The 13967-nt window shown below is 33.3% G+C and overlaps 1 protein-coding gene across 2 annotated transcripts; it reads left to right on the forward strand.

Annotated features, from left to right (window-relative positions):
• Nucleotides 1-1011: 1011 nt before the first annotated feature.
• LOC100808269 (FHA domain-containing protein) lies at nucleotides 1012-8820 on the forward strand. 2 transcript variants are annotated; one of them, NM_001255265.2, is made up of 5 exons: nucleotides 1080-1439; nucleotides 5997-6061; nucleotides 6145-6205; nucleotides 6984-7130; nucleotides 8543-8808. In NM_001255265.2, the coding sequence occupies exons 1-5, from the start codon at nucleotides 1169-1171 to the stop codon at nucleotides 8665-8667; spliced, it is 669 nt and encodes a 222-aa protein (NP_001242194.2). In that variant the 5' UTR covers nucleotides 1080-1168; the 3' UTR covers nucleotides 8668-8808. The 2 variants fall into 2 exon arrangements, with proteins under 2 accessions (XP_014627730.1, NP_001242194.2); XM_014772244.3 differs by lacking the exons at nucleotides 5997-6061; nucleotides 6145-6205 and having other exon boundaries at nucleotides 1012-1439; nucleotides 8543-8820.
• Nucleotides 8821-13967: the final 5147 nt, after the last annotated feature.

A 13967-nucleotide genomic window follows, 5' to 3' on the forward strand; every position in this document is an offset into this window, starting at 1 on the left:
TTTAGTGGATTTCCTCCCTGGCTTGTAGCCCCCAGATGTAGTGAGGTTGCACCGAACTGGGTTAACAATTCTCTTGTGTTATTTACTTGTTTAATCTGTTCATACAGTCAAAGACAATCTGCATGTTCTGAAGCGTGATGTCGTGACATCCTGTACGACATCTGTCCCCAGTATCAGAATTTCACAAAGGATGTGTAGGTATGAGACTGTACAGTTGATGATGACTTAAAAGAATTAATTGGTACTACCTATATCAACAAGATACATATACTTTTCAGTAGTCTATCTCATGTGAACTCCATAGTTAAGCATGCTTGGCTTTGGAGTAGTTATGAGATGGGTGACCTTCTAAGAAGTTTTCCAGAAAGCATGTCAATGAGGACAAAGCATACTAAAAATGTCTCGTGTTGGTTTGTGAGGATAATCATTGATCTTGAAAGCATGTAGAGCTGATTTTCGAAGTCTCAGAATGATTACCTATGGTGGATTCTGATTGATGGAGGATTTTGACCAACCAAGATGCTGAATGAAGTGTCAACGCATGAAATATCGTAGCATGAGAGTTGTTGAGAAGTCCACAATAAAAAATGTTATATGTATCATTGATTAACAGACAACAAATATATCTATCTAAATTATACACGGGTGACCATTTAAATATCTATCTTTTATTTATTGTCAATTTTATTTGTAGTTAGAGAGTATTTTATTGACATTCCTATTTAGGACATAATATAATTTAAAAATATATATTTTTTCCAATTTGAAAATAAATTTAAATTATCAAGTATAAATTATTTACGTTTATAATTTTATTCATATAATTTTTTTAAGTTAATATATTCTTCACATATCTATTTTAATAAATACACATGAATAACATTCTTACAAATTTAGAATCCAAAAATCCACGTGTGCAACCCCACGGGCACGCTGATGGTGAAAATAAAAAACTTGACAATAACTGATCTAGATATAGTTATCCAATCTCTTGTCACGCATTAAATGACTGCCACATACTCCACTTTCATATTCCCTTTAGTCACACCAAGATCAACTTTTCAGTTGAGAGGTTTATCCTTGATTACTAAGAGCACCAAGCCAACCCATATGAGCAAAAACACCAAGTAGTGTTTTCACTCACACTGTTTAACAAATTCTTGCTCCAATGGAGAGCATATTTTTTCAGTCTCTCTCCCTTGCAAAGATTCCAAAGTCTCAAACTTCACCTCTGCTGAATTCACCACTCTTGTTTCACTCCAATGCAACCTCAGTTGCTTTCAGTTCGGTACCCTATCATCACCACCATTTGCTCAAGTGCTTTCTGTTTAGATCCAAAGCAAACGAAAAGCAGAACCTGGTGGGAGTTTTACGTGCCTCTGAGGCTGCAACAACCCCAACAACCAATGATGCAGAAAGATGGCTTCTTGAACCAGTTGGTCAGTTACATCTTCCTCCAAAATATAAACCCTCTCTAGAAATTAGATCCTTTAAGTAATCCCTCTGCATTTTTTTTCTGTTTTTATAAACTAAAAATCTTGCATAGAATGTGCTGGGAATTAGGAACATACGAGAATGTACATAAATATGAAAATTTTCTTTTATTTTATTTTAATTTTGGCTTAAATGCATTTTTCTTTATTTTTTGTTTGTTTTAGTCTTGCAAAATGTGTTTGTTTTTTCAAAGTGCTATCTTGAACAATAAAAAAATAATTTAAACAATAAAAAAAACGTTATGTAAAATTTTATAGACGGAAAATTAAACAAACACATTTTATAGTAATTAAAAAAGTTATTGGAATGAAAATGAAAAAAAAGAAGCTAATTTTAAGAAGAAAAAAGTATTTAAGCCTTTAACTTGTTGAGGTTGAGGTAGCGCAATGGTATTAGCCTATGTTAGAGTCCCAAATCCGTGATATATTATAGGGTGTTATAGTATATACCGACTTTAGGATACAGCATGCACCCACCTAACCACGATGACTGGTGAACACCTCTAATTCCTGAAGGGTTCAACATGTAACAAAGAAATTAATGTAAAAAGTTCATCTTGGAATTACTTTGTCTGTCTTTCCGGTAATTCAATTTAAGAGGGCGAATAGAATTTGAAAGAAATAAATAAAAATTTGTTGTAAAGGTGATACCCTTCATATGGGTGATTTAGAATCCTAGTGGAAAATTGGGAATTCCTTGCCATAACAACTTCGAGATTTGCATAGGAATTAGACATGTGTAACATTTGATATAGTGCTTTCATTTGAAATTTCGAATACATTATTATTTAAAGGACAATGCGGCCATAATTTTATTTGTTTGCAAAGGTTTCTATTTGCTTTAGTTTATTTAACTTGTGAGAGGTCAACAATGTCACCCTAGGCTTGTTAAAATTAAGATGAATGGTTTGAAAGTGGTATTTAAGATCCATTAAATCATGCATACTTTTTCTTCCTCGTCAATGGATATAAGTTTGAGACATTAGTTTGGAATAATGTATGTTACAACAACAGCCAAAGCATTTCCCACTAGGCGGAGTTGGCTAAATAAGTCTAATGATTTTATTGTGTTCTGTCCTAAACCAATTCTTCAAAGAATCCATTTAATTCCTGAGCCTTTTTAGTGGTTTCATTTTGAATCTATTATGGTCCACCTCCACCTCTATCTCTAATTATTGGGCTATCCTCTGTATGATCAACTCTTCTAACTGGGTTTTTTTTTTTTTTTCTTAATCTTTTTCTCTCATGCCCAAACCATCTTAGGCTGAATTCCACTATCTTTTTCTCACTAGATAGTAGATACCAATCCAACTTTCTCTTTACTAAATTTATTCATAAATCTTATCTTTTCCTATTTGACTAGTCATCCAAAGCAATATTTTTGTCTGTGCAATTGCTGGCTTTATTGCTCAATATTTAGTAACCATATAGCATCACTACTCTTATGGTTGTGCAGTATAATTTCCTTTGTTGCTTAAAGGAACCTTTTTTTTTTATCATAAATAATAGCACCTAAGCATTCCTCCATTTTATCCACTCAGCTTGAATCCTATCTTTTCTGGTTGAACCTCTCATTTAACACAAGATTAGAATCTTTGCAACCCGTCCTTATATTTTGCTCATATCAGCCTTTTATGTTTTTTAGTCCGTAAGAATTGAACATAGTATCAGAGGATTTACAACACTCACATACTTTGTTCAACCAACTAAGCTAGACTCTCTTGGTGCTCATACCAGCCTTTTATTGCTCAACATCCATCACCATAAAGCATCACTTGTCTTTTGGCCGTGGAATAAATTTTTCCTTTTAGCATAAGAAGCATCTTTCTATCACAAAAATACCCGAAGTGTTTCTCAACTTCATCTACCCTGCTTAAATCCTATGATTTACATCTCCCTCTATTGCTCTGTCACTTCGTCTGGTAGATCAAAGACACCTAAAATGTGTGACTTGTAGTATGCTATAATCTGAATTTCCCCCCTCCAAGTTAGTGCTAGCATGTGTCTTGTTGAACTTTCACTCACTATACTCTGGTATTAGTTAAGTGCAATCCTTCACAAGATCAGGCAAACTTGATCAACAGACACCAATATTGCAAACTTTCTGATTTTTACAACTAGATGCCACTATGCTGATGCCACCATACCATAAAGAACTTAAAATGATACTTAGATCCTGCTTCTTACTTAGGCAGTTCAGCTATACAACAGTATTAAGAGTATAGGATTTATTTAACAGATAAAAAATATGGAAAATATTATTCTGACTGGTTTACAATACAAGTGAAAATTAACATTGCCCCTTTTATTTGTATAGTGATGGATATCATGTAACTGTTAGGAAATTCACGTCACTTGTCTCAATTCTCGGGGTGCAGTTTATATATATGTTGGACAACTTCACTTATTGTCAATTAATTTTAAGCTAAAATCTAACATGATATCAAAACCTATAGTCCATCTTGATTCTCACCTATTCTAATAGGCATGCAACAGGTATCCAGGAATTTTCCTTAGTGGGGACAAGAAATAGTTTATAATTTTTTTACAAAAGAAAAATATATAAGGTTTTACAAAATATATAATGTCATCATTAAAGAATAATCTAAAATACTTAAACTTCTACAAATTACAATTGTCCTTTATGAATTTTCATTGAAAATGAAGATGTTCTGTAACTGTTTCATTATCAATATTATAAAAAATTATCTCTGTATATGTACCTTAACAATCATTCAACTTCATCTTCTCCCATGTGATTGCACATTTTGTTCTTCATAAAATTAATTACAGAAAGACATCTTAAATGACAAACTCTCTTAATTCATTTCTTACTCTATTTGGGAATTGGGATGAAATCACTCAAATGAAAACATGTAGTGTAAGTTAGTAAATAAATGATCGATAGTAACAAGCTTTCGCTAGTTCAGGATATAGAGTAAATAGGCATTTTGGTTTCTGACTTTTGATCCCTTTTGCAAATTAGTCCCTATCTTTTTGAAATGTTAAAAATAGTCCATATCTTTGCATAGGTTTTGCAAAATAGTCATTGCCGTTAAATTTGAAAGTAATGCCATTAGTGAGGTGCATTGTTGGCAATTTTAGTGTCACATAGACTATCCAACGTGACAAATTGTCCCAGATTGTAACACGTAGACTGGACTTTGATGCAAAATTTAAAATGTTGTCAAATATTTTCTTCTTCACTTGCTTCTTCTTTCTCAAATTAGGGTTTTTAAAACTTCTCTCCTCTCAATTCCAACATGGTGGAGTCTTAAGTGTGTGTATTTCTCCCTGGTCACTAAGTACTATTAAGTAACGAAGCTTTAAAATTAAAAAAAAAAAAACAAACAAATGCACAAGAAACGAAGTCAAGGGACCCAAAAAGTAGTCCACGACCATGAGGGGAAAAAAGAATAATAGAACGAGAACAGAAAGTGGTCCCTATAAAGATGAGGTTTTGGAATAAAAACCAACGAAACTAGATTCGAAAGAGAAAAAAAAATGGAGCGCGATGACAACTAAGAACCAGAAGTAAAGCAAAAACATCACTGGTTATCGAAAGATGAGGAAGAAAGAAAAGTCAATGAAATTATTGAACAATAGAAATAAATAAAAATGGAAGAAAAATCATTTGAATTTATCTGGGTGTACGACAACTACATGGTTCAGGAAAAAACCCCAAAAGCAATTAGAGTTAAGATAAAAAAAATGATTTTGTTTTTGTGAAAGCAAAATTGAATACCCGGGGGAGAATCTTGGTATGTTTAAGGAGTGCGTTGTGTTCGATCTTCGCGAGGTTGAGTTTGTTATTGTTATTATTGGGTTGGGTGACTTGAATGCAAGTTGGAGAGTGAGAGAGAAAGAAAAGAAAATGGTTGTGTGTGTGACTTGGCACTTTAGAAACCCTAATTTGAGGAAGAAGAAGCAAGTGAAGAAGAAAATATTTGACAACATTTTAAATTTTGCATCAAAGTCCAGTCTACGTGTCATAATCTAGGACAATTTGCGACGTTAGATAGTTTATGTGACACTAAAATTGTCAACAATGTACCTCACTAACGACGTTACTTTCAAATTTAACGACAAGAACTATTTTGTAAAATTTATGCAAAGATAGGAACTATTTCTAACATTTCAAAAGGATAGGGACTAATTTGCAAAAGGGATCAAAAGTCAGAGACCAAAATGCCTATTTTCTCTTAGGATATATTATAATTTGGGATATTGGAAATCCTTTTTTGTTGTTCTCTTCCCTGCTATATTGTTGACAGTATAAGATTCGCTATCTTACTAGATGACTGGATACCAAATCTTCTACATGAACCATGACGCAAAACTTTCATAATTTCCTTATCTTTAGTTCTTGACTGAATATATATTAGAAATAGGTCTTCTTCTTCAGTTATCCACTTTAAGAATTTGTTTTAAAATGATTTTCTCTGTCTCAAGATTAACGAGGTACTTTATCACATTGAATACAAAATCAATCTTATTTGATAGGAGATGGTGATACAAGGCATATAGGCTTCAAGGTTGAGATGCCTGGTCCATATGAAATTGCTTCTGTAAGTAATTTTAGCATCAACTATATTTTGTGTGGCTGAGTATGCTTCAGATTAATTAACTGGCTTGGTTTTGAATTATTTAGAGTGAGGTGACTGTTGGACGCGTACCTGATAAAGCTGATCTAGTAATTCCAGTTGCAACAGGTATAAGTATAATGTTCCAGTAGATAAATTGTTATCTATTTTGACTCTTCCATTTTCCTACAATTACAAACATACATCCAGTTTAAGAAGGCAGAATCAAACAGGTCTAATGATAATCACTAACCATGTTAAGACACACAAAGATTGTGGATGCCACATAATTTGTCTTAGGCTTAATTATAAATTTTATCACTCAATTTTTATTTTTGTAAATTTTACACCCCAAGTTTTATTTTTGCAAATTTTACTACTTAAGTTTTTAATTTTTGCACATGTCACAAAAAAAAGTTAAGGATAAAACAAAACTACTACATTTTGTTATTGACATGATGATAAAATGCACAAAAATTAAAAATTTAAATGGTAGAATTTGTGAAATGTTGAAAGTTGGAATATAAAATTCGTGAAAAAAAAAAACTTGAATGGTAAAATCCCTGAAATTTTGAAAGTTGGTGATAAAATTCACGAAAATAAAACTTGAGTGATAAAATTCATAAAATAATAAAAATTTGATGGTAAAATTTACAGCTAAGTTTTTATCTGATGAGTAATTTTTTAAACAATAATGGGACATTCATTAATTTGTTTAAAGAACTAGGCTTCTGGATAAACTCCTTGTTCTTAGTGTTCCCTGATTTGTTTCTCTTCATGAGAATCTCTCAATTAACCTTTAAATTGAAGTATCTTCAATTTTAACCTATTTGATTGATTGGTTCTCTTGACTGGCTTCAAATTATGAACCATATTTTCAATTTTAAACTTTATCTTATATTTGCAGTGTCTGGTGTGCATGCACGCATTCAGAAGAAACAAGGGAATCTTCTTGTCACAGATTTGGATAGCACTAATGGGACATTCATCAATGACAAGCGGCTAAGACCTGGCGTTGTTGCCACCATATCACCTGGGAGTTGTATTACATTTGGTACCTACTTAACAAACTTCTAATTTCTATAATTTTGAGAACTAACTCCAAAATCTAGTTTATTAGGTGACGGGTGTCGCACTCTTATTATTATAATATATATATATATATATATATATATATATATATATATATATATTATTTTGGTCATATTATTAATAAATGTGGGACTTTTGACACTCCTCCTCGTGCTGAACTATACATCTCAAGCATAAAGTTTATAGGATTCTAATGATATGACCAAAAAGTGCATGTAAGGGACTAATGCTCATAATAAACTAGTTTTTAGAGGTAAGTTAGGAGAAAATTCAAATTTTTAAAACGGTATTAGAGTGTTTTTAGTGATTGTTGTTAGGCTTATTGAGCTACGAATTATAGAGCCGTTATTGGATTACCTCAAAGTGTCTAGTTTTGCAAATTTCATGTTTTGGGGATGTCCAATTCTCAATATGAAGGATGCTTGTTGGAGATTCACATTAACTATATTGATGTGATCAAAATAGTGTATATATGTAGGAAAAAAATCTCACCTCATAAATTAGCTTTTGGGTTGAGTTGGACCTAAACTCAAATTACCTAGGTTTTGAAACTAGTGAGTTAGAAGTGAAGAATGGTTATTTTCTATTTCTCCAACAAAATGTCAATGTTTCAAGTTGTATCTTAGATTCAGTAGCTAATTGTCCAAACATGAATCTCTCTAGCATTATTTAATAGACTATTAAGATATTCGTTTAAATGCCAAGAAACCCCTTGGAAGAAACTTTTTGAGGGTAGTTTTAGCCAGAGAGGCACCTACACAAATATTTCCTGTCATATGATCTGGACCATTAAATTCCATTATGCTGATAATCTTCTGGATCCAATCTCTGTATAATTCCAATGTTATTGCACCATAGCGATGGGAATGATTGATATTATAGAATATCTTTGTTCGAAAGAAAAATATAGAAGTGTTATCAAAATGCTATTATCATCTATAAAGATGTCGTTAGGTTCTGTTCACTCATGCTTTTCTAATGGATACCTTTGACTACTAGATCATGCATCGTAACTGATAAATTCTTGTCACTAGTAGCTGCCCAGTTCCATAAAAAATTATGATTGAATACTTTTGTTTATTTGCTCTTTTCTATATAAAAAAAAATACTTCTTTTGTAAGCCGAGGTCTTTCAGAGGAAACTTTATAAACTTAATGACTTACATGATAAATTTATAAACTTAATATGAATTTGAGTGACTTGTATCATGTTCCAAATAGTGTTTCAAAAAGGATAAATTAATCCTTACATGATACATACGAAGTACTACAAAGTACAAAGCACATTTATACGATTATTTTGTTGATCATTTTATGAATCTCTGAAGTTTTTATATGAGTGTAGATACTTGATTTTTGTCATTATCATTTCCAGGAGACACCCATTTAGCTATGTTCCGGGTATCAAAGGTCGAAGACGTGAAGCCTGCTGACACAGTTGGAGAAACTGAAATTGAACTAGACACCGACAACAAAAGTGATGATACCGAAACAAGTTGAACATCTAGCTGTAGTGTGCATGTTATGCTTTGTATAGTTAAAATAAACAAATGAAAATTTTGGCTTTGATTAAGTAAAACAATTAATGTATAATTTAACCTTTGATTTGCGGTGCAATGTTGAGGTAAGCATGCTTGATATTCTATCTGTTAACAGGGTTCGTTGTGGTTTTTTGAATTTAAGTAGAAAAGTCATCCAGTCTATTATCTTTAGAAAATAATAGTGACGGAATCATTTATGTAATTTTCTAAAAATCAGTCACAAATTTTTATGACCTCCGAAACAGTAATTTACATCACTAAACTTAGTCATTGCTAATACTTTGATTTTTAGATATCACCCAAATTTCTGTTATAATATATAAGTAATTTGTTAATTAAAAATGTTCACATTGGAGAACACTAGAGAGATAAAATGGAGGGCTCTAGCTTAGGCCCCCATCGGCTTTTGGTATATGTATGAAAGTTTGCCGCAAGAGTCATCCTCTAAGGAAGAGTTCTCTTGGATGATGTACAAAAATTGCTATTTTTTTTAATAATTTTAACAATATACTAATTATCTGGTATGAAAAGCAAGGTGGTGTAAGTCTTGGTGTTCTGGCTAAAAAATAGAAATGAAACAAAATAAAATATTTTCAGTGTTTCTTATACAAACTTTTTTGAAAATAGAAAAATCAAAATGAAAACAAAGTAACATTTTTTGTAATTAAAACTAAAAATAGAAAATAAATAAATAAATAAATCTTAAATCAAATTACTTCTATGGCTTGGTTTGACCATGGAAAGTGTTTCATGCTAGAGAATGTCATTGCCTATAGAGGAGACCTTGAGTGTGGATGTCTCAAGAGAAACTTCTTTGTAAGTTTGTGTTCTAATGTGAACCTGAGGGAAAAATTGGGTCCTTCCCTCTATTTATAGTGGTTTTATCAAACGGTTGAGTGTGGTCTTCCCTCTTTCTCCCTAGGACGCCAAGTGGTTACTGTTCATTGGGGGGGGGGGGGGGACATTCCTTGTGCGGGACAAGATTGTCCACCAGAGGTATCAAGATATGGTGTCCCCTTGTCCTATTTTCACGTCCTTATACTATAGAGTTGTTTTGGCCCCAACATATCAACGTGCAATAACCTTTGTCAAGTGTTAGAGGTCGTCTCTTGGTATATGATGGGTTGTCCTTAGTTAGTGTTGCTACATGTGTTTGTCTCTTGTCCATCTGTGCAATTCACTCAGCAACCCTTCTAGGGAAGATGGCCCATAGTTCCTTAAATTTCAAGTTTGTTAAGGCACAAACACTTAAAGTGTTTCTTCTCTCGTTCATCCATAAAGTGCAGTTGGCCTGGCCTCCTTTGTAGGGAAGATGGTCCATGGTCCCTCAGGTGCTAAGTTTGTTAAGGCATAAGCACTTAAGTCATGGTCATGCATTACTATTTCACCACTAAGAAGGAGGACGGTCCATAATTTTTTTAACACTCTATTTTTCGTAAAATAAATTAAAAAAATTATTTAAAAATAAATAGAGTTTTAGGAAAATAATGAGGTTTTTGTAATTAAATAAATAAGGAGAAATATTTTTATTAATTAAAATAATGGTTTTAAGGTAAATAAAATAAATGTATGTTCTTAGAAAAAAAATTATTTATTCATTTGATAGGGAGTAAAATAAAATTCCTTTATATAAATAATAAAATAAAGAAAAATAGAGTAAATAATAGGTTGAGAGTATCCTAGCTATAAATAGAGATATATTAGGCCAGTTTTTACATTTATGATTCGTCTCTACGCTCTCTCTTCCTCTCAAATTCATTTTCCTTTCTTCCTCTCCCAAAACCCTTTCTTTTTCCCGCATACACTCAAACATATACAGTAAAACTACTATATCAAAATCGTTAACCATTGGATCATTGTGAAATTTAGACACCACCTTTGGAAATCATTTTTGGATAGCGCCACCGTTGGGATTTACGGAATAATGCTTGTACAGAGAAAAATGTCCCTCATACGGAGATAGTAAAATTGAGGCTCTAATCCCTTCTCCTTCTCTCTAATGCTTGGAAACCCTACCAGAGCAACCAGAAGAAAAGCTTGAGGAATCTTAGGAAACTACTAGAGATGCTGCTATCACTGCTAGACTACACACGTGAGCCCACTAAGAGGTAAGGAATGAGTTTATCACGATTGAGGTTAGAATGAACATGTGTAGGGATCCTTAAAAGATCATATTGGGGTTTATTTTCGGATGTTTATTGTATTTTAATTCTTCCTTTATGATTATAATTATGAGATTTTTGTGTTTGACGACTAATTGATGCCCTGATGTGAATTGGTTGATAAAATTGAGTGCTCTTGGTGTTTTCGTGTTTTTGACCTATGATTTTGATTCCTTTGATTTTGATATGATTATGTGAAATTGTTTGAGGGGTTTTAGTCCCCATGTTGTGAGAAGAATTTTGTATAATTTGTTTGTGTTTTGGACAAGATTTATTAGATTAGCGTGATAAATTGAATATGTGATGAATTGTGAGATACATGTGTATTGAGATATTGTATGTATTGAGTTGTGAGTTATGAATTGTGCAATCACACAATTGTAAGACTATGAATTGTGCAATCACACAATTGTAAGACCTTTTAAGAGTGACAAGTTTCTGCACGACGAGTATTGTGATGGAATCCAATGTGGGAACCCGACAAGTTGAATCACTTTGAGGCACGACGAGATAAAATTATTTTGACAACAGTTGAGGAGTCGTGTGTTTTGTACAGTGCATAGATAGAGTCTGTGTGCTAAATAGTATGACCTGAATCAAGAGGGAGAGGCCTTGACGAAATCTTCGGACTCTAGGCAATGGGGGTAAATACACTTGGTTTTAATGCTCCTTTAAGCTTGTGTCGATCCCACATGGTTGGAGCATTCTCGTAAAATAGTGTGACCTGACTGGTCTCCCTATGATTTTTCCTAGTGAAAGTGACCTGACTTATCGGTGTGTGGTCTGTCTTGTCATCTACTTCTTGGCATTTGACGAGGTTTTTCACTAACATGGTACCACATTACATATAGGATTGAGTCTTAGTATATCTGTTGCATAATGCCTATGTACTGACTATTGTGAGTTGTTACGTGATGGTGCGTAATGAATTGTGTGAGTGTGAGATGTTGTGTTGTACTTGAGATGTGTTGTTCTGAACACGTGATTCATGTGAAGGTGCGGAATGAGATTTTGTGATTAAATTCTTAGGACAAATGATGTTACGCAATGAGTGGTAAAATGATGCGAATTATGCTAAGTTGAGCTTGTTATACTTATATTATGTATATTATATGTGCTTCGTTTATCTCTACCTGTTTAGGAATGTGATAACTCACTCCCTATGTATTGTTTGTGTTTGGATCTTGTAATGATCTCGAACCTTATGTTCGTGGAAACAAATGGTTAGGTAAATGACTTTAAAGAACATCGTGCTAGAGGACATTGGGACACAATGCTCTGATAGGATGTGACATTGGGGCATGAGTTTTTATTTCAATTGCATGAGATTTTGAACATGTTATTTTACTTTATTTTATTTTGCTGCTTAACTTGAGTTCTTTTGTGAACTTGGATGTCCTTGTTTTGAGCCGTATATGTTTTTAATAAATTTTACTTGGTAATAGTGAAGCGAATGTGACCCTTTTATCCACGTGAATTTGTTTGCGTAATTTGAATAAAATTGGTTTAATTAAATTTTGCATTTTTATATGTTTTTCTTATTTATATGTATGTTAGAGTAGAGGGTGTCACGGTTTCTCAAGTGTTAAGCCAATTAAGGCATGAACACTTAAGTCATGGTCATGTGTTATTCTTTCATCCATTTGTTAAGCATAGTCAGTCTTCCTGGGAGGGAGGACAATCCACAGTGTTGAGTCCAAAACCCTTGGTGTTTTAATTATGACAAACCTTCAACCTTTTGAATTTATGCCTAGTGATGAGTTTGCTTAAAGTGTCCTTGGTTGTATACTACAATGAAGAAGTCAACATGCTCATTGGATGAAGAGAAAAACTTCAAACCATGAGAAGTAATTAACAACTAAAGGACAAGAAGAATGTTTCAGACATAAAGATCTGCATAATGAGCATGTCATGTTGAACAAAAGTGTTGCAACACACTCAGAATGGAATTTCATCAACATGATGAATTAATTCTGGACATTGTATTTGGAGTTCTAGAAATGCACTCGAGTTGTTCTGATGCAATCCTACCCCTCAAGGGCATTGAATAGAAGACTCCAAGAAGACTGGGCCAGAGATGCAGGAGAAGGCCATAGGGTTCTCAAGGGCCTTATGGTAGATTTTGGGCCCATGGCCTCAATATGAGCCCACTTATCTTTGTACATATTAGATTAGGATTTCATTATTTTTGGGAATTGTATTTAGAGCTCCATAATGTAGGTACGGTATCCTAGAAATGTAAGATTTTTCAGCCCTTGTATTTTAGGGCACCTAGACTAGTTTTTGTATTAGGGGTAGTTTTGTAATTTCACATGCATTAAGTGAATATTTGATGTGTGTGTTGGGAAATAAGTTTAATTGAATTAGTAGAAACTTAATCCAATTAAATTTTAGAGGGGGGGGGGTGAGCATTTGCTTGCTACACCCCATTGCCACATCATATAGTCACACTTTGTGCATGTCCTGCATGCTTTACATGCCTCATGACACCTAAGCACACTTACTGGAGAATCTTGGACTTGATCTTGGATTAGTGGGCTGAACCATAAAAAAAATTCACTAATCATAATTAGTGAAATTTTGGCTCCAAAATTTGGCTCCACAAATTCAATTTCAAATTCAAGAGAAATTTGAATAGAAATTCAAATTTTCCTCCAATTTTGTGTGACACTTAGGCTATAAATAGAGGCCATGTGTGTGCATTTTTTCAAATTTGATCATTTGAGAATTACACTTCAAATTTCAGACCTCATTCAAGGCATAAAATTTCATGCTCCTTCTCTCCTTCTCCCTCCACTCATCTTCTACTACCTTGAAGCTTTAATCCATGACTTCCTATGGTGGTGAGTTTGTTCTTGACTCATCTTCTCCTTGAAGTGGCATCTCCAATCATCTTTCTTCCTTCTCCATTCCACTGCCGTTGATCTTCAAGAAGCAAAGACTTCATTGATGAAGAAGATCCAAGGCCTACAAGCTCCACATGGAGCTACATCATGTGGTATCAAGAGCATCTTCGTTTAGGTGATGTTCTTTTGCTTCCTCTATGTTTTTGTTCGGTCGATTCAATTTAATTCCTTATTCTTCATCTTATTCTCCA

This window comes from Glycine max, chromosome 20, assembly GCF_000004515.6.
Source record: "Glycine max cultivar Williams 82 chromosome 20, Glycine_max_v4.0, whole genome shotgun sequence".
NCBI lineage: Eukaryota > Viridiplantae > Streptophyta > Magnoliopsida > Fabales > Fabaceae > Glycine > Glycine max.